General features: G+C 35.7%; 1 protein-coding gene across 1 annotated transcript in view; it reads right to left on the reverse strand.

Moving 5' to 3' along the window:
• The window catches only part of LOC150078024 (C-Jun-amino-terminal kinase-interacting protein 4-like), a 518,865-nt gene that overhangs the window by 56,356 nt on the left and 439,891 nt on the right, over window positions 1–22,618 (reverse strand). The window contains exon 25 of the mRNA XM_090385183.1: window positions 10,707–10,820. Within this exon, the coding sequence (XP_090241309.1) occupies window positions 10,707–10,820 (114 nt within the window). The remainder of the gene's footprint in view (window positions 1–10,706; window positions 10,821–22,618) is intronic.

Raw genomic sequence — 22,618 nt, forward strand, 5'->3', positions numbered from 1 at the left:
GTGGAGCTGATAGACAGACCATTCAACATATAATAGAGGATTGTGCCTTGTGAGCCTACAAAGGAAACCCTGGAGACTCCCTGATGGCGACCGATGCGGCAATTGACTATTTAAATAAGTTAAATGTTCATTTGTGACTTTTGTTTTATTCAATTTTATATCTATCATTCTTGAGTCATGTAATTTTATTCTATGTATTATACTTGCCATATGCATGTACTATACTTGCCATACGATATATAAATAAATAAATGTTATCAGATTAAAATTATTACCATTGGTACCTTTAATTTGTGGAAATAATTGCAGCAGCCATACAACGTTGTTGAATGTTACTGATAACTGATCTCTGATAACAAATGTCCAAAATCGCAAAGTTAGGAACTGAAATGTCATCTCCATTTCATTTTTTCTTTGGTTATTTCCTGATAAATGAATTAATTATTGCACTTTTTTTTTTCCCTTAAACTTCTATTTCATTAAATTGCTGCTTTCCACCACCCCAGAAGTTTTTTTTTTAATAATTCTTTTGAATACTATTTGCAAGAGATGTGACACATAACTGCCTTATACAACTAGCTGTTTGACATAGCAAAACATGCCTATTAAGAAGTGACCACTTCACACAACCATTGTTTGTGTTTTTTCTTCAAATAAAATCAGTTTACATTCACAAATTCACCAATGAAATTTTTAGAGTAAACTGAGGATGTTGAACAACTTTCCCCTTAAGGAAAAAAGCAGTTGATTAGGTAAAATTGAAATTAAACTGGTAATACTTAATCCAATTTAACGGCAAATTAAAAATTTCAGCCAAACATGCCAAAATGGTCAACAAATAGTCTAAACCTAAAAACAAAGCAAGTAAACCCCAGTGCATTTTAATTTAAACATCCTTTATATATAGTATATGCTGCAAGGATAAAGCACCTCAACTGCATTATGCATATGGTGATTTAATCTTGTTAACTAGCAGAATAATTTATATTGTAAATTTAAGACTCATCATGGGCTGCCTTTCAAAAAAGTATGCAGTGAAAATGCAGTTGCTGACACTGAAGCTATGAAGGAATGGAAGGAGAATCATTTAAAAAAATAAAAATATTTTATCGACATAACTAGAATGACATCTTCAATGCTGACAATAACTGGACTTTTTTTTATTATTTTTAAGTTTCTGCAGGATATAACACATTCAGAGGCAGATTTATCGTGAAGCTAATGAAGCTTAAGCTTTAGGGCTCCTCATTTACATGGGCCCCTTCCAAGGCCATGGGAGGGGTCTAGCTAAGTGTTCACATGGTCATATTTTTTTGTAAAATTTGCAGAAGTAAGTTATTTTAACCACGATCGGTTAAAAACTGTTGTCTCTTTACACTTCTCTGTCACACTTCTATCTGTGACTTTATTCAACAAAGAGAAACAAGTTCTGGACAATTTAACCTGTCACTGACAACATTCTTGGTCAGTTGTATGACAATGCAGCTGTTATGAAAGGTAAGAACAAAGGGCTGCAAGCAATCTTTAAAAACATTGATAAGTATGCAGAATATGTGCTGTGTGCAGCTCATTCCTTTTAGCATTAGCAAAGGCACATGATGCAAGAAAGCAAGCTTATATAGCATCAGCTAAAAAGAAAAAAAAAAAAAAAAAACGCTCATTTCACCCATCCATTCACTCCAAATGTTTGTCAAGTTCTGCCTTGAATCTATTTAAGCTATCAAATTCTACAATGACAGATGGAAGTTTGCTGGCTAAAAGCAAACTTCTGCACATCTATTCTACAACCGCCTTTCCTCAATTTGAATTTATGTCCTCTCAGGCGATTATTCTGAGCAAGAGGAAGAATCCCATCCGCATTGAGCATGCTCAAACCATTCAAGGCTTTATACACCTCAATACACCTTATACACCCCGTCGGAGGACAAGCTACCTCCACAGTGCCTGAAGGTGTTAACTACTTCAGTATTTTGCAATGGTTATATGTTTTCTTTTTGGGTTCATCTCATAGATGGAGTATTTTAAACACCTGCCAACTTGGATTTTTCTTTAAAGAGTCTAACGGAAACAAGATGGTCTGTCCATTATAAAGCTGTTCAAAGCCTAGCAAACTTTGGTACAATGACATTTTAAGGACTCTAAAATATATTTTAGAGTCCTTAAATAAATAAAATCAAGTGAATAAAACAAGTGAGAAATTACAGACCCTTGATTTGGATGTATATGAAAGGTACCTTCTTTTGTCATCTTTAAATTCATTTTTAAAGAACTGAGAGAAAATTCAAATAAAAAATTAATAGAATAAGAATCAAAAATGATAAATAACCCCAGGAGCTCACATCTGGTGAGTATGGGCTTGGCACACCCAGGGTCCTGAGCTGGAGCAGGATATCATCATTCTTCTCTTTCTTGGTGATTCCCTTCTACTTTTGACTCTCTCAGGGTAATTCAGAATTTTTTTTTGGCTGGTGCAGCATAAGCCTCAGGCTTCCCTGCACCATAATAATAAGATGAGCGATGAAATCAATAGAAATTATTCTGACATTGAGAAGCGATTTGTAACAAATTTTCAGATCATACCAAAAGCAGTAATTCATTAAGAGGAAGATATAAATTTTGAATAGATGTCATGAATAGACTCTTGGACTGTTTGAAAATCCAAAGGGGTGAATCATAAGAACACAATGGAAAAAGCTTTAAATTTTTGCTGATTTGACACAAAATACTGACATCGACAAAAATAACATAAAACTCATAATATGCCACTACAATGAGGGCATCGATGACAAATTGGTTAGTGTCATCAGTTCAGAGTATTTAAGATTAGTCACTGCACAAGAAATTTTGAAATGCCCTGAAATCTTACAGCTCATATAAAAGAAACTTGAAAGAGGTTTTCCCAAATTTGACAATTCTAAAAATTTACATGACATGATATTACCACGAGTTGTGAAGCTAAAAGAAACTTTTCTAAAATATCAATAAAAAAAAAAAAAAAATTCAATCAGCCATGCTAGAGAAAAGACTAAATTATCTTTTCATTCTCTCTATAGAAAATTATTTTACAAAATCATCACATGAAGAGGCGATCAAAGATGTAGGAAAAAAGCATTACAGAGGTGTGTAAGGCAGTTAGTTAATAAGCATATCTTTCTGGATTTTGTGACCTTTGTAGCATTTATCAGCTTTTTTTTTTTTTTTTTTAAATGTGCAATTTGTTGTAATTTCTTGTCTCATTCTAAATAAATATTCACTTTCATAACTAATTTTGAATTCTTTTCCTTAAAGAGGACCCCAAAAACTGTATAAGCTTCAGGTCCCACAAAACCAAAATGAAACCTTGAAATATAGATTTTTCCACAAGTTCAATAGCACAGACCATAACATGGGAATTTTCCAACAAAATAAAATACAGGGATTTTCCAATAATTTTTTTTGACTAGCGGAGTCAACAGTTAGTTAGGGATTCAAAAAGAGTGGAAATGTTGAAAAATTACATTCAACATAATAGCAGGGTTTTCCCTGCACAAAAGCTCAAAAATACACTGTTATGCAAGGTTTACTCAAATTCTCTAACTGCATTAGAGCGAATCAATGCTATATAAGTACTGTGTTTTATATATGAGGCAATCCTCAATTTACCACAATTGATAAATTGAGGATTGCCTCAATTTATCAATTGTGGTAGAGCAAAACCATGTTGTAGAAGTACCGTGTTATATGGAAGTTGCCTGTATGTATATATATATATATATATGTATGTGCAGCCAAACTGTAAAAGTAAACTAACCACTATCATACATCTTCATAATTCTCTTTAAAAACATACTCTGCTACTTTTTACTAAAGAATTTTGACATGTTATTTTAAAGTCTGAAACCAATTCCTCTGGTTAGGAGTTGATATACATGTAAGGAGACACTTAAATAGAAGGAGTGCAAGAATATTTACTTATGCTACTGAGGCAGTGTTAGGTAGGTCAGAAAACTGTTAGCCTGGGGGGGGGGGAAAATCACGGTTTTCAAGACTTGAATGGAACCCCTCATAGAAAAGCAAATTCATGGGATGTGCTACGGTTACTAAGAGTGAAAATAGTTGCGTGCATACATGTACTTGCAAGTACAGTCATTACTTGATTTGCATCGTTTTGCTATTGCACGGTCAGGTATTTACTACCACGATTTTAGATTGCGCAATGAGTTTTGCTACCTATGTGATTTTTGTTTACGAAGCTTCAAAAATAGGAATGAAGAGCAGATTTTGAAAATTATTTATGTTTTTTACATGTTTGAAGATTTCACTGAAGGAGAAATACATTTCACCATAATAATCTAAAATCATACATTTCACTATAATAAACTAACATAAAAGCCTAATAAACTGGAAAGTGAAAATTGTTTTTGTTTTATGGTCGTGACCTCAAGAAATGTGCTTTAGAAAAATATCACAAAGGTGTTATTTAACTGATTCTTATAACCAAACATAGCAATAAACAGTGGTGTGTTTGTCCGGTTATTTTTGAAAAAACTTCCTTGTTCGGGAACCCCCTTCATCAGTTATCCTATGTTAGCTGTTCAGACAGAATCTTTTTCTGGTTTATGCAATGTAAAGTGTTTTAATCGGTAAGCATTGCTTTTGCTGATTTAATATTTCTTGTCTATATAAAGTGTGTGTTTAATTAGTGCCTAAAATAAAGAAAGCTACAACAAAAAACATTTTAAATTTAGAGGAAAAATTAAAAATCGTTAAGGAGTTAGAAAATAGTGAAAAGGTTGTGACATTGGCCAAGAAATACAGCATAAATGAATCTACCATTTGATGAATTAAGGAAATTGCTGAGAAAATTGAAAGTTTAGTTATCTGTTCCACATCATTGGCTGCAAAAAGCACTACAAAAGTGAGAAATCTGTTATTAGAGAAAACTGAAAAATTACTTTCTTTCTGGATAGATCTTAATCAAAAGAGAATGCATCTTAGTTCATATGTTATTCATGCCAAAGCTCTGCAAATTTTTAATTTCTTACAAGAAGAAGAAGAAGCCGGTCAATCCAACGCAGACGTCTTTCAGGCTAGTAAGGATTGATTTGAAAATTTTAAAAAACATTAAAGTCTTCACAATCTAAAATTCCATCCCATAACTGCTACTTTATTACTTTGATTTGCACAACCAGATGCAAATTCCCACTGCTCTAATGTACAAAGCTGTTTGGCTTTTTGTACTGTGAGCTAAGTGGCACAGTCCGTTATGGATAGGCTAGTCACACTTCAGTAAACACTGAATGTCTATTTAAACAGATTCTTCACTGTAAATTTCATTAACCGAAAGTTTGTTTTTAATTATTTGTAATTAATATTTAGTCATTCATCCTTTTTTTAAATCAAGTGATCCTCGTATATGTTTGTTCCCACTTTTTTTTCAAAGTAAGTAATCAGAATCGTTTCGTTGGGATTGCATATAACATTTTCATGTTATATATTGTACATATATATTCAAGTTATGTAACATTATCCTACAATTATGTTTAAATACAGAATTACAGAATAACAGTATTATTGGTACTGTAGTAATGGTATATGTAATGTTTATTAAATTATTCAGTAATGTAATAAATATCACATAATGTTACATTATTGTCTTATTATTATGGAATATTAAAGAAGCATCCCTTGTTTCACTGCCAAACAATCAACAGCATTAATCATATTCCATCACTTTTGGGTATTTGGAATACAGTTTTGCCTGCAATTGCAAAAACGAAGTGGTTTCCCAAAAAAAAAGTGGCATTTCCATGCAGAATGGAATTCCATGTCATACTGTAGGAGATATAATGGATTGTCTCCATTAGCAAGACTGGTGGCCAGGAATTAGCTTGGATATGAATCCCAATAAGAACATTTGTAAGGAAGCTGTTCTTTATTACACCCAATACTGGTCAAGTAAAGAAAAGCATCATTTGCACTACTAAATGGCAGCTTACTGATCATTCTGTTCAAGTGTGGCATGATGAACACATTACTCTGCTTACAAAGAAGTGAGTTAAAAGCATGCCACAATAAACTCAAGGAGTTTAACCTAACGATGGCATAATAACAGGCATTTTGCCAAAAATATATTGAACAAACATTGTATTTCTCCCTCCCTCCCTCCCTCCCTCCCTCACACACACACACACACACACACACCAAATGCAATGTGATAATGTCACTGCATTATACACTCAGTGATTACTGAATTGTGACCACTATCTGTAACGGACTATGCTACATACCTTGCAATATAAAAAGCCAAACAGCTTTGTATGCTAGAGCAGTGGTAATTTGCACCTGGTCGTGCAAGTCAAACTGATAAAGTAGAAGTCATGGGATGTAGTAAAGATAACACAAAGTTTAAAAGGGGCATAATTGTGAGAGCTCATGCATCGGGTGCTTTCAGATCAGAATTGGCACGTCTTGTCAGTTTGTTGTCTACATTAACCACTATGGTTAAGGTAGACAATAATGAATGGTGTCAAACAGTCTAACTCCCTGCCACTGACAGAACTGTGAAGTATAATACAAGGTAGCTGTTTGTGCTGAGCAAAGGGTGCAGCATTTTGTATGGGCTCAACAGCAGATTACTGTGTGACAGCTGACATCACAATACAATATGGGGAATGCAAGAACAATAACCTGAATGACGATGTGCTGCACACTCAGACATACAGAGTTCCACAGCAACCAACCCAAGAGACACTCTCCTCACCACTGATCATTGTTGATGGCGAATTCTGTGATGTCAACATCAGGCTAGTTGGATATTGGAGTACTGGAAATGAGTATGCTGGTTGGATGAGTCCAAATACCTGGCACAACACACTGATGGGTGCCTTTCGTCTGGTACAAGCAACACGAGTCCATGGACCAACTGTGCATGGTGCCCACTATACAAGCAAGTGGCAGTGTTCACTTAATATGGGGCATGTTTTGCTGGCAAAAACTAGGATCACTAGTGTGTATAGATCAAATTTTCACTAATGAGGTCTACCATCAGCTGTTAGAATACCAAGTGCACCCTGCCAAGTTACATTTGTTCCCAGACAAAAATGGGCTCTTCAAAGGTGATAATGCACCATGTCATGAGTAGTTCGCGGAACACAGTGAAGATATCACCCATCTTGATTGGCATCCAAATTCTCCCGACTCAAATTCAATTAAACAGCTGTGGGATGTTTTGAAATGGAAAGTGAGGCATATGGATACACAACCGTCATCTATTCTGGCACTGCGGAAGGCCTTGCAGGCAGCATGGTTGGAGATCCTTATGGTCATCTTCAGACATCGAGTAGTGCATATATATAACCTATACTCTTATAGTACACTTATACTTAAAAGTGTAGAGTAGCTTGGGGGGGGGGGGGAATTGTTATTTGGTTTTTAGGAGCATTAGCAACTAAGGCCATATTGCTCCGGGATATGCGGTGGTCATTCCTTGACCTTTCCGCATACTCCGTATTTGGTGGTGACGGGCTCGAACCCCGGTCTAATCAAGAAGCATGTGCTATGCACTGCTGCTCCTTCCCACCTGGCTACGGAGGCGCAGGGGGGGGGGGGAATTAGAGCATTACAATACATCCTTTTAGTATACTAGGTAACAAATTTAAGTTCATATTCTTTTCAACTAACTAACAACAGCAATACATTACCTTAGTATTGCATTATTTCATGTAAGCAGCCTTCCCTATTGTGAAGTATTATTGTCATTTATTCATGAAAAGGTTCTATCACGATGACAGCTAATCGCACTGTCATCTTAGAGGACATGCAAGCACCAAATAATATGCCTAAATATGAATATTAAAGTTCAAAATTATCACAACATGGCTTACAAAGCAATTGCTTCTATATATTAACTTCATTTCATTAATTTAAATTGAATTTTCAATCTTAATTATACATAAAATTTGTTACGTAAAAAAAAAATAAGTTTTGTTTTCAATACCATGATAAAGTTATTAGCAATAACCATAAGAGTTCATGAAACAATTTTGTTCAGTATGGGATCAGTAATCACTACTATAAACATGACATGTCATTTTCCGCTTCACCACTATCCCATAGTGAATGACCAATCCTAACACAGAACATATCCTTTGGCTATATGGCATGTTAGTTCACAAGCTGATTTGCACGTTGCTCAGGTAGAAAAAACCTGAAATAATTCATGGAGGAAAAAAGACTGGCTAACTACATCCCAAGTTGAAGAAGCCTAAAGCAATCCTCTAGTTACAGTGTAACTTGAAATCAGGCCTCTCCAAACAAGTGGCAAGTAGGATGTATCATGAAAACTATCCGTCATGGTGGACACTGCAAGCATATATAGTCTATTTCAGTTAAATAATAAAAAGTCATTTTGCTATGTTGGATCATCCGTTCATTACATTATTTATTTCATTGAGAATATTTCTTTGGTAATTACAGAATCACATTTATCAATTACTTTGCTTCAGCTTTGTTTAAGAAGATGTTTACAGTTTTGAAAGGATCTTTTACTATTGGAAAGGCTAAGGCTATTTTAATATGCCCATTATGGTATTTAAATGGATAAAATGACAAAGCTTATAACAAAACAAATCAATTTCAGTATGATACTCACAAATTAAGAGCAATTAGCATATTTTTAGCCTGGGACTACAAACATCGACCATCAGCAAAATATAATAAAATAGTTAAACAAAAAAAAACAAAACAAATAAATATCTTAATAGTTTATTCTATTAAAGGTAGTAATACACATTTTTGAATATTGTAATACCACAAAACGTTTTTAGGTTGTGCAAGCATGTGTTAAACTTGAGAGGAACAACAATATAGTTCAACTAGGAAAATGCCATGTATGGAGTGTCTAAATCAGGATTCACTGAACATTTCTAAGTGTTTCAATTTGTTTTATAAAATAAATGATTAAATGCACAAGATGTATATACACTGGTGTTCAAAGAAAATGCATCACCCCTTAAAATTGTGATTGTCGTCCGAATAACATAAGTATATGGCAATATTTATTACAGATTGCATCAGATAAGATTGACACGCATAGGTGATGATGTAATATTGCATCAGCTGATACTTTCAGCTATATAAGCACACTCTGCAAGAGTTGCAGTCATTCCTTGCTTGTGTCAGGATGGCGAGTTACGTGCAGTTGACGCCATGAAGAAAGCATGCTATTGTTGCTTTTCGTGAGGAAGGATGTTCTTCCCATCATATTGTCGACAGTGAGTAGATTTCTTTCCAAACTGAAGAATACTGGTTCTGCTGATAGGAAAAAAGAAACCAGACGCACACAAGTCTCTATGCCAAAACAGGACTGTGTTTTTAAGCGCGTATGCCTTAAAAACCATAAAGCTTCTTCATCTGAGCTAAAAAGAGAATGAGAAGAACATATAGGAGTGGTAGCAAGTGCAGTAACAGTCAGAAGACACCTCTTCAAAAATGGACTTGTAGCCCGTCATCCTAAGAAGAGGCCCTCCTCACACAAAAAAATGAAAAAGCACGATTAATTTGGTGTAAGGAGCATGTCAAATTGACCCCAGAGCAGTGGAAGTCAGTTACTTTCTTGGATGAGACGAAATTCAACCTGCATGGCTCTGATGAGAGACAAACAACAGACAAATTTACCATCCAGACTGTATGGTGTCTACAGTGAAATTCCCTATCAGCAAAATGATATGGGGGTGCATTTCGTATCACAGAGTAGGTCATCTGCAGTTTATAAAAGGTTCCGTAAATTCCATTGGATACCTGGCTATATTGGAAGGTAAATTGCTGCCAACCATTAGAGACTATTTCAACCTGCCAAGTAACGGCATCTTTCAGGACGACTCTGCTCCTTGTCATCGGGCGAAAAGTGTAAGTAGGCACTTCTGTAGTTACTCTAGCTTCATTTCTGCATTAGAGGTTCGATAGTAGTATGTTTAAATTTGTTACAGGTGAAAAAATGGTTGGAAGAATGGTCCATTACAACTCTTAGCTGGCCAGGAAACAGCCCGGACCTGAATCCTACAGAGAACTGTTGGCATCGTGTGGAATCTGCAGTTGCGAGAAAGGAACCAAAGACCCTCTGTGAACTTCAGGAAGCCATAATTCATGTTTGGTACTACAAAACTATCTGTTGATTTTCTTCAGAAATTGATCTTGTCAATGCTTCGATGGTGTGCTGCTGTCATCAGGGCCAGAGATGGTTCAACTAAATATTAGATTGCACCTGGTGAACTTTTCATTTTGTTTTCCATTTAAAATGATAAACTGAAGCAAACTGATTGCTTCTGATAACATTTCAGCCATAATTGCCATGTTTACCAAAACTGTTGTATAAAGGTTGCAAACCTTTATACAACAGTTTTGGTAAACTATTATATACAACTATTAATAAATATCTTTTGTTTATATTTCTATTTGTGATGCTAGTCATTAATGTAACATACCAACACAAAAAAGGGTTAGAAATGTGAAATTCCTAGGTGACGCACTTTCTTTGAACACCAGTGTGTGTGTGTGTGTGTGTGTGTGTGTGTGTGTATATATATATATATATATATATATATATAGATACATTTTTCTTAAAAGTAAAAAAAGATTAAAAAATAAATAAAAAATTAACAAGAAATTAATTTTTTTGCAGAATGATAACTTTTGCTAAGAAGTTTTCAATTATCAAAATCACTTACTCTCACTAAGAGGTACAGAAATGATTACTCCATTTCCTGTTCCCATCCAGAGACGATTACAAGAAACTGTTAAAGCTGTGATACGAACAAAGGAAAATCCAAGTTTTCCAGTTCCTGTTAAATGAACACAACATATTGCCCATATATTAATTCAATTCATCATAAACCTTATTTCTGAATTAGTGTACTTAAATTTTTGAATTTCTTAAAAAGCTGAGACCTATATATGATCAAAAGCACATGAATGTGCGCACACGCACACACACGCACACACACACACACTATGGTTGTAAAAAGAGCTTTTAAACTAAAAAAAAATTATACAAAGTAGGGCCTGCATAACAGCCTCAACCCTCCTGGGCATGCTCTTTACCAATTTCAGAGAATTGGCCAAAATTTTTCTCCATTGTTTCTGCAATCAGCTGACAGAGCCAGTTTGGAAGAATGCACTTTTGCCCACAGCATAATCCAGCACTCCAACCCATTCTGTAAATGGGGTTCAATGGGAGTTGATTTCTCCATTCTGAGTCAGCCAGTCAGTCAACTTTAATATCGATGTCTAAAAACCAGTCTTACAGACATAGGGCATTGTTATACTGATGCTGAAAGGGCCCATTTCTGTAGTACAATCAGAGTGTAAGCAGTGCACAACTGTCTCTAAAACAGCCAAGTAGGTCATGGGCTCATGGTTTAAGGCAGTACTACCCAATTAACGTGAATAAGATTTATTTTAGAGTATCATATGGATGGGTTTTGGAATTCAAAAGTACATCACCAAGGGTGTCAAGACTAATACTCAAGATTTCTAAGAGGTACAAGCTAAAGGTTATAATGATTTATGCACCAACATCGAGCCATGATGATGAAGAGGTTGAAGAAATGTACACCAAAATTGACTCTTCTAGATGAGCAGAAAACCCACTACACTATTATTATGGGGGACTTCAATGCTAAGGTTGGAAAAAGGCAAAACAGTGCAGAAAGAGGAACTATAGGAAATTTTGGAATTAGTGAAAGAAATAAAAGAGGTCAAAGACTTGTGGAATTTGCAGAATCTCAAGGACTGTCAGTAATCAACACTTTTTTCAAGAAAAGGGTGAACAGAAAGTGGACATGGAAGAGTCCAAATGGATTAACAACTAATGAAATCGACTTCATCCTCACTAACAGAAGGTATATTGTGAATGATGTTACCGTCCTGAATAAGGTAAATGTTGGAAGTGATCACAGAATGGTAAGATGCACACTTGATATAGAGGTAGGAAAGAAAAAAATGACTCGAGTAAATAATACAAAGGTCTTTGAGATAACAGAGGAGGAGAAAAAGCAGTATGTACTGGAACTTAAGAACAAGTTTGAGCTTCTGCAGACTGCTCAGGACCAAGATATCGACGAAGAATACTACAACTTTCAGAAAGTGATAAAGCCCAAGAAACCTATAGGGAAAAAGAAATCCAAAGAAGAAAAAGTTAGTCAAGAAACACTTGTCATGATGAACTGAAGACGACAAATGACAAGAAAAACACTGACAGCGAGAAAATTGAAGATACTGAGTTATGCAAAGCCATTAGAAAGAGACTCAGAGAGGACATAAGAAAGAAAAGTAGAACAAACATTAAGGGAAAACAGAGGATTTAAATCAGCAGCCATGAGCAGTAATACAGAAAGACAAATGATACTGAAACTGAAGAATAGCGATGGCATACTTATAAACTGAAGAGAAGGCATAATTCAAATAGCAGAAGACTACTATAGAGAATTATACAAGGAGCGAGGGAATGGATTGGGGAAGATGGATTGCAAAGTAGCAACACATACAACATACCCGATATTCTTCCTGATGAGGTAGAACATGCATTGAAGAAAATGAAGAATCAGAAAGCCCCGGGGGAAGATGAAGTTACTGTAGAGTTGTTAAAATTGGGAGGAAGAGACATCACACAAAAACTGGCATGGCTCTTCACAAAGTGCATTAGAAAGTGTGTGATGCCTAAGCAGTGGAATAATGCAATCATAGTTTTGCTGCATAAGAAAGGAGATAAATCAGAAATTGGAAATTATAGACCAATTAGCTTGTTATCCCACATCTACAAGTTGTTCACAAGGGTCATTACAAACAGATTAGAAAGAAAACTTGATGAGAATCAACCGAAAGAGCAAGCTGGCTTTAGGACAGGATTCTCAACTATGGATCACCTTCACGTAATATCACAGCTAATGGAGAAAGCAAATGAATATAAAATACCATTATGGTTGGCATTTGTGGATTATGAAAAGGCATTTGACTCCATACAGCCCAAGACAATGTTTCCGGCACTGGAAAGACAAGGCATAGATACCCCATATATTATGATTTTGAAGAAAATATATGAGAGTGCTACCTCCTTTATTAGACTAGACAAAGACAGTAGGAAATTTAAAATCGAGAAAGGAGTTCGCCAAGGAGACAATATCTCCAAAGCTGTTTACTGCTGTCCTTGAGGAAGCTTTCAGAAGATTAGACTGGTCGCAGAAAGGAGTCAATGTGAACGGAAAGTACCTAAACCATTAAGGATTTTGGACTAAAGATGAATATGGCTAAAACAAAAGTAATGATGAACAAGTATGCCACAGAAAGGGAAATGATTGAAGGAGCAGTAATTGAAAAGGTGGAATCATATACTTATCTGGGACAAATTATTAGCTGTAATAATGATAAATGGCTGGAAGTTAAGAGAAGAATAAATTTTGGATGGATAGCATTGAGAAAATATAGTCACATACTGAAGAGCAGTATCCCAGTTTGTCTGAAACGTAAAATAATGAACCAATGTAAACTCCCCACCATGACTTATGGAAGTGTAACTTGGGCACTCACCAAAAGAATGGAAGAGAATGAAAACTACACAGCGAAGAATGGAACAAATTATATTGGGAATCAGACTGTTAGATAAGAAGAGAAACACATGGATTAGGCAGCAAACTCAAGTAAAGGGCATTCTTATCAAAACTAAAGAACTAAAATGGTCTTGGGCAGGACACAGCTCGAAGACATGATGACAGATGGACTAAGAAAATAACAGAATGGTACCCAAGAGGAGCTAGAAGAAAACCTGGAAGACAAAGGCAGAGATGGATAGATGAAATTCATGAGTTTTTGGGTAGTAAATGGATGGCCAGTGCTCAAAACAAAAGGAATTGGAAAGTTGCCGGAGAGGCCTTCATCCTGCAGTGGATTGAAAATGGCTGATGATGATTATGATGGATGGGTTAATGAAATCAACCCATCTATCCACCCCACATAAGCCATCAATAGTTATTAACATGGTATGATAGTTATCAGCACCTCTCTCTCTCTCTCCCTTCCTCTAAAGTAAACATTAGGACATTTTTCTTATTTCCATATATTTCACTAGAAGGCTGTCTGACTAAATACATAAGTTCAACTTTAGTCACTACAACATTTCTAATATGTGAGAATATTTCTATGATTACAGTCACAACAACAACAACATCAGGTCAATGGAACTGTCAGTGCAATTGCAGAATTTAATCCACAAACCAAATTGGATGATGTGGAAATTTTAAATAATCTTAATGGTTAATACAAACTATGCATAATGGAGTATACCCCATCCCTGCTTCTACAGGGATGGGGTACATTTAAATAGAAAGGGTGCAAGAATATTTGCTGATGCTTTGAGACAGTGTCAGGTGGGTCGAAAAACTAACTTAGGGCGATACACAGAATAAAAGGTTAACAGTGGCTGCAGGCAGAGGCAAAAGTGATTCTTGCACTCCTTCCATATCAGAGACATGGTGTCACACAGACATAAGCAGTGCAGAATTGGAATTTGGGGAGTACAATGTGTAGAGAAAGGATAGACAGGACAGGAAGGGAGGAGGGTTATGCTGTTAATTAAGAAAAACATAAAATCTAAGGAAGCATCCAATTGACGTTGGTGGTGGTGAACAATGCAATGTTGAGTCTATTTGGTGTAACATATGCACTGGGAAAGGAAAAATGAGAGTAGGTGTGTGTTTTAGGTCTAATGAAGCTGATGAGTATAATGAGAAATTGTGCAGAGAAATAGAGTGGGCCAGTAAATCAGAATGTCTTATAGTGGGGGATTTTAACTTTCCAGATATTGACTGGAACTTGTGGATTGGTCACTTGCACACTAGCAAGAATTTTGTGGATTTATTGAATGACTGTTTTCTACAGCAACATGTTCGAGAGGCAACCAGAAGGAGTAATACTCTTTATCTGATTATCAGCAGTGATTATTCATGCATTAAGAAGTTGTAGATAAAGGAACCACTGGGTGACAGTGATCACTAGGGTTTGGATTTTTATGTATTATCATATTCATTTACATAAAGGCATGAAACTTAGTGTGTCCATGTTACATGGTCTGAGGATCGTAAAGATGCGTGTTTATAATTTCATATTTCATCATATATATTTTACAAATTAGGTCATAATTTCAAAAAAATATGAAATATCATATTTAATACTTGTTGATATAAAACTTTCATATTTCGTCTTACGATAATCAACAAATTATTTTTCAAATTGATTTAAAATATATTTCTAAAAAACCGTGGGAATTTATTATTATTATTATTATTATTATTAGCTATATGGTGCAAGGAAGCCTGAGGCTTATGCTGCACCAGCCAAAAAAAAAAAAAAATTCCCCAGTTACCCTGAGAGAGAGAGAGAGAGAGAGAGAGAGAGAGAGAGAGAGAGAGAGAGTGGTAGAAAGGAATCACCAAGAAAGAGAAGAATGATGATATCCGGCTCAGTACCCTAGGTGTGCCAAGCCCATACTCACCAGATGTGAGCATTTCACATTCCAGGATTGGTGGGCAAGAGCAGCTAAATTCCAAAGTTATTTTGATTGGTTCTTTAGTCACAACCACACCGTAGTGTCATTTTAGCTATAATTTAAAACTTTACAGTAGTTTTGCCTAATACTGAGTTCAATGAATTATTTGTTCAACTTATTTTATACAGTAGAAACCTCAATTGCTGGCAAAATGAAGCCAAAATCGAGCTTTTTAGAAAATGGATTTCTTTTGTAGAAGAGTCTAAAGACACATACCAAATGGATGGAAAAATAATATATTGCAACGCATATATAAATATCCCTTTATATTGATAAAGGGGTACGGAAATTAATTAATAAATATAATATCGGTGTCGATACACCATAGATAACTCTTAAAGAACAACTACGATAGTAGCGTGAAAGGCATCATTTCTTCTGTATCTCATATTGTGCTCTTCCTTCACAAGTTGCCTATGTATTGCACTACCTCACTGAGAATAAGTAACAATAGAGAAGACTATTGTTACTTATTCTCAGTGAGTACCATCACCCAGACAGCACTGTTTCAAAGCTAGATGGCTTTTCATTGGTGGGTGGTGGTAAGACAAGTAATACGTGGGCAACTCGTTTTGAAGGAAGAGCACAATATGAGATACACATGAGATACATGAAATAATGGCTTTCAACAATCGTAGTTGTTCTTTAAGAGTTATCTCTGGTGTATCTACACCAAATATTATATAGAATCTTAAAACTCTTGAATATTATGCCTTGTTGCATTTAGTTTATTTAAGTAAATTAATTAATTGCCTGGTAATAGATCTATCATAATTTTTATTTTTGGATGCTTTCATATGGACATACCAAATTTAATGCTCATGCATATTTAGTTTTTTCATATAAATCGGAAAATAATAATTTTTATAAATAATCTTAAATAAATATATAAATACATTTTTAAGGTTCCATGCGCAAAAGTATCCCAATTACAATAGCATAACGTTGCTTTGCATGAAGCGAACATAAGGAGAATTTCATGGGTGCATACTACACAGCAGCTGTTTACTGCAGAAAACCAAAAAACACCAAATCCATTCTTTGCCGATTTATGCCAAGCAATGGTTGCTGCAAACATTCCTTGGAACAAAGTGAACAATCCAGTCTTCAAAAGCTTCTTGGAAAAATACTGCTCCCAAAAAATTCCTGACGAATCTTTTGGACCTTGAGGACTGCTTTAAATTCGTATGCTCTCATTGATTTTATTAAATAATTTATTATTTAATAAAATCCAAAAGACAGAATGCTGTGTAGGCTATATTTTAATTAATTTATTTACTTATTATTTGCAGTGTCTAAACAATATTCACAAAGATATTGGAAGCAGCTGTGTATGGGGTTCAGTTCATCTATATCATGGCAGCCAGTGCTATGTTGCCATTTTTGAATAAAGTCCCTCTGTACCGTTTTCTTTCCCTCATCATTTCTGTACCTCACAAGGTTCCTTTGATATGCTTTTGCAAAATTTCCCAAGTTTTAGAGGATATGGCTGTTGAAGGACTTCCTCTAGCTCCCAATGTCATTTAGGGGTTTAATTTTGCCCCGATCACATCTTGTGATGTTGAGAGGTCCTTCTCTGCTTACAAGCAAATATTAATAGATGATAGGAGATTTAACACCAAAACATTTGGAGTGGATACAGGTATAGCAATGCGATGGAAAGTTGTTGTTGTTATTTGGTTTTTAGGACCATTAGCAACTAAGGCTATATTGCTCAGGGGACATGCGGCGGTCATTCCCTGACCTTTCCGCATCCCCCATATTTGGTGGTGTCGGGCTCGAACCCTGGTCTAATCAAGAAGCGTGTGCTACGCACTGCTGCTCCTTCCCACCTGGGCCTTCAGGGACTTAGTTTTGGAGGCTACTAGGCTTTCCATTCTAACTAAGAAATACTGTTCAAGGTTTAGGCCTAAATGGATGTCAGATGAATTAATGAGGCTCGTGGCAGATATAAGCTAGTCTGTAATCAAGTTACAAAGGAAGTTAGGCAAGTGAAGGCAGATTACAAGAAATCTTTGCAAAGGATGCAAAGAAAAAGAGCAAAGAGTTCTTTACTTATGTGAACTCTAGAAGGAAAGGGATGAATCAGATTGAACCACTTAGCACCAATTCACAAAAGGGGTTCAGAAGGTGACACAAGTAACTATATTAGTTTAACTTGTGTTCTAGGGGAAAATAATGGAATCACTGGTTAAAGAAGCATTGCAGGATCATCTAGCCAAGACTGCAGTAATAGTAATAACAGTAATAACACAGGATGGGTTTGTTAAAGGGAGGTCTTGTCTGACCAATTTGATTGGATACTATGATGTGGTCACAAAGGAACTGAATGGCAAAAATAATTTTGATATCATATATTTGGATATCAGGAAAGCTTTTGATACTGTTACACATGGAAGACTGCTGTACAAATTGGAGAGATATGTCATTAAGAGTAAGTTGCTACATGGATAAAGGGATGGTTGAGCAGACACCGCTCTTCGTGGACAAATGTTATTAATGGAGTTCCCCAGGGTTCGGTGTTGGGGCCATTGTTGTTTTGCATATTTATCAATGATATTTATGGAGGTATATCAGGCTTAATGTTCAAGTTTGCAGATAATACAAAGGTTGGCAGGGTTGTTAAAGACAGTATGCTACTCCAACTGGATCTAGATAAGTTGGGCAAATGGGCTGAGAAGTGGCAACTGAAGTTTAACATTGACAAATGGAAAGTACTGAATACGGGTAGCAATAACCCAAGAGAAACGTACTGACTGTGTGGTACTGCACTCAGGGAAGTGGAAATGAAAAAGAGATGGGGGTAATTGTACAATCAAATATGAAGTTTGCTGAGCAGTGCAGATCATGGAGTCTTGTCAATGATATATAGGAATTTTGCTAGCAGGGACAGGGAGGTGATTATCCTGTTGTACTGTGTACAGGTCTGGAGGCCTCATTTTAGGAAGGATGTAGAGTTGCTATAACAAGTACAAAGGGCAACAAGATTGGTGAGGGGAACAAAGGTGTGTAAATTGCACACCTTTGTTTTTTTTGCAAACTGCAGCACCTGGAGAATAGGCACTTGTGAGGTGATCTGACTGAGGTGTATAAGGCCTTGAATGGGATGAGCAAGCTGAATGCTGATGGGATTCTTCCTCTTGTTCAGATTAAGAACCTGAGGGGGTATAGATTCGAATTGAGGAAAGACAGTTGTAGAATAGATGTGCGGAAATTTGCCTTTAGCCAGATGGTAGTTGATTGGTGGAACAGACTCCCATCTTTTGTTGTGGAAGTTGATAGCCTAAATAAATAAATTTAAAGCTGAGCTGGATTTAAGGCATTTTGAACGAATGGGTGTCGGGTGAAATGAGAGGTTTTTTTTTTTTTTTTTTTTGGCTGATGCTGCATAAGCTTGCTTTCTTGCATCATATGCCTCTACTAATGCTAATGGACACACACACACACTAAATGCCAGGCTGCCAACTGATCAATCAGTAGTATGGTCCTCTGTTCACATGACTATCTAAAATACATAAGATATTTTTTCTTCATGCACATAATCTTAATGACAATTGACAATGAAATTTTAAATGGTGTAATATCCTCTTTTTAAAAATATTTTCTTTCTTCACTTTTTTTTTTTTTTTTTTGTTTTTTTAATATGCCCAGTTTTGGGTGTTTTACACACACACACACACACACACACACACACACACACACACACACACACACACACACACACACACACACACACACACACACACACACACTACCTTTTGATACTTAACCAGTTTTTCAATTCTTTCTCTTTTATTTTTAATCTTTATATATGAAAACTTAGACATGCAGATCAGAGGGGAGTTACTTAAAGAAGACTGCTATGTTTACCATTAGCTAATATTGTGATACAAATAACTAGAAGACACAGGTCTTAGACGGGACATTTTTCTTTTAAAGTGAATCTGCAATGTAGCCTTTTAAAAATTTTCTTCTCCCTTCAATTAACTGATTAAAAAACACTTTTTGCTCAAGTTATGCAAGCCAACTCATTGTTTGAAATAGCATTGTCTGCAGTGCATTTCATTAGAAAATGTAATGCATGTCCAAACCATTTTTACAAACAGATGACTTTAGTTGATGAAATGGTATCTAACTGGATTTCACAAAGCTAGGGATCAGGCATTTGTAAGGAGGAGCTTTTTGGAAGACAAGATTACTTCAACAAAAAAGGGGAGGGGAACAAGATTTTTTTCAGAAAAAACAAAAGGTTCTTTTAAAGTCCATACTACATTAGAAATAAAATTTCTCTAGCAAAAGTACACATTTTAAATTAAAAATACAGCCAGAGGGCTGTTTACTAGTACAATATGCATTAACTTTTAAACAATAACTTATCTAGGATTTTTCTCTCTGTGGATTTCTGTTTGGGTTGTCTATTAGATATCAACTGATTATGTTTGCTTTGAGAAAGATACTGTTACAGACTTTGCACCTCTAGACTTGGCTGTCAGGGACATTTCCAAAACTTCACTAGACAGAAAAGATTTGAACTAACTCAGTTTTTGTTTTTCTTACCTGTCTGAATAATTTCTCACATTCAGAACTGCTATGAGGAATGTTAAAATGGCAAAGCATGACAGGAGATAATCTGTTATATTTCAAGCTTCCTTGTGCAATTTTCAATTCCTAAACCAAGGACCAGTGTAGATCAATTCATTCTTCTTTCATAATAGCTATAGCTTCTTATTATATATTCTGACATAGTACATACTGTTTAGGGGTCAAGTCACACCATTCGTTTCCCACAACACCATGATCAGTTCTCTTGTGTTGAATACAGAACCCTGTAAAGGTCACAGGACAGATAGCATGAATGATATGTGGTTTATGTAATTTAGTGTTATGTTGTTCATCTGGCTTCTTAGCCTTCGGGCCCATGTAATAACACCAACCACCAGTTTCCTTTTAAAAAAAAGAAGTAGTTTTTGTTGGAAAGGAGTGTAGGAGTGACAGTTAATATTAGCAATGGTCACATGGTGCAAGGAAACCTATGGCTTATACTGCACCAACCAAAAAATAAAATAAAAATAAAAAATAATACAAAAAAGAAAAAATTAAATAAAAAATAATAAGAAAAAATAAATAAAAATAAAAGAAAAGGCAGCAGATAATCTATGTATTTCCCTCCTTCCATAATATTATTATTAGCCATATGGTGCAAGGAAGCCTGAGGCTTTTGCTGCACCAGCCAAAAAAAAATTCTGAATTTTTTAATTTTTCTTCACAGAGAGAGAGAGAGAGTCAGAAGTAAAAGGGAATCACCAAGAAAGAGAAGAATGATGACATCCAGCTCAGGACACTGGGTGTACCAAGTCCATACCCACCAGATGTGAGCCCCTGGGGTTAATATGTAACTATCCAGCTGACCTTTGAATTTCCACAAACTGTCAGCCTCAACCACCCATGTAGACAAATTATTCCAGTAATTTATAACTCACTGGCTAAAATAAAACTTCCTGCAATCCAGTCTAAACATCTCCCCTGTAACTTGAATTTATGGCCTCTAGTTCTAAAATCATTTGTAACTGTGAAAATTTCATCCTGACTCATTTTACTTATGCCTCTCAGAGCCTTAAACACCTCAATCAAGTATTCTCTAAGGTGCTTAGTTTACAAGCTCTGCAACCAACATATTCGAACTCTTTCCTCATATGGATGCCTTTTGCCGATCTCACCAGGCAAGTTACCCATCTTTGGACCCTTCCAAGAAGCTCAATGTCTTTCTTTAGGTGCGGTCTCCCCTTTCTACATTCCTGGCAGATGTCTTCTAGCCCTGTTAAGACCAGCAAAAAGATTTACTGTGGTAGGTCCGTTAGGCAAAGTGTTGGGATGGGAGGAGGTGTGGGCAATGTCCAGGGTGTTTGGAGGATTAAATTTGTAGGATAAGAGCATCCTATGTGGGGAGGGTAGTTACTAGTTAGGCTATTGGGTATTGTTAAAAAATATATATAAATGAATAGAAAAAAAAAAAATAATCCCACACTGGCCAGACCAACTGAAGCCAGTGTCAGTATCTCATGCCATGTCACCCACAGGAGTCAGAATGGCATCAGCACAGGCAAAGGGAGAACTTCTAGAATAGATGTATCCCGCTCCCCAAATGCAGTCCTATTTGGGGGGGAAGTTACCTATCAAGCAAAACAAATACACACACTTCAGTTACACACCTATAATTATACGAGTGCACAGAACATTTTAATTAATTTATATATACACATATATATATATATATACACACACACACATATATATAGTGCTTTTTTTTTGAAAAAAAAATAGGTACTCATTCTTTGCTATCAGGAAGAAATTGAAAATTAAAAGGATATGAAAAGTATTTTGAAATTATTTTTTCCTGATATTGTTACTTTAGTTTTTTTTTTTTTTTAGGAGCATTAGCAATGAAGGCCATATTGCTCTGGGTTATGCGGTGGTCATTCCCTGACCTTTCCGCATCCTCCGTATTTGGTGGTGACGGGCTCGAACCCCGGTCTAATCAAGGAGCGTGTGCTATGCACTGCTGCTCCTTCCCACCTCGCTACGTTACTTTAGTAGTAATGTTTTCAGAATAAGAACAAATTAAGTGTATTAACACACAGTTTATTAAGCATAAATTTATTATTCAAGTATATAAAATAAAAATAATAACATAAGTAAAAATAATTTCATAATAAAGTTTTTGTAGAATATTCCAAATTTTTATTAAATTCTCATCTAACACCCTATGCCAGGGGTCGGCAACCTTTTTTGAGTGAAGAGCCAGTTTTGATCTAATTAAAAAAAGAGAGAATCCGAAGAGCAGCACCTCAGCTCCAGCTGGGAGGGGGTCGAGAGTTGTTTAAGAAATGGAATAGAGTGGGAAGGTGTTTATTAAAAAATATATATTTTGAAATATTATTTATTAATATTGAAAAAATGTAACAAACATCCAGTTAGGTACAAATTAATGTGACTTTTGCTGATGAACTTCTTCCAACATCATTCTGCTCTGTATTTATTTTT

This window comes from Mastigoproctus giganteus, chromosome 11 (assembly GCF_048544385.1).
Source record: "Mastigoproctus giganteus isolate SK-2022 chromosome 11, ASM4854438v1, whole genome shotgun sequence".
Classification (NCBI taxonomy): domain Eukaryota; kingdom Metazoa; phylum Arthropoda; class Arachnida; order Uropygi; family Thelyphonidae; genus Mastigoproctus; species Mastigoproctus giganteus.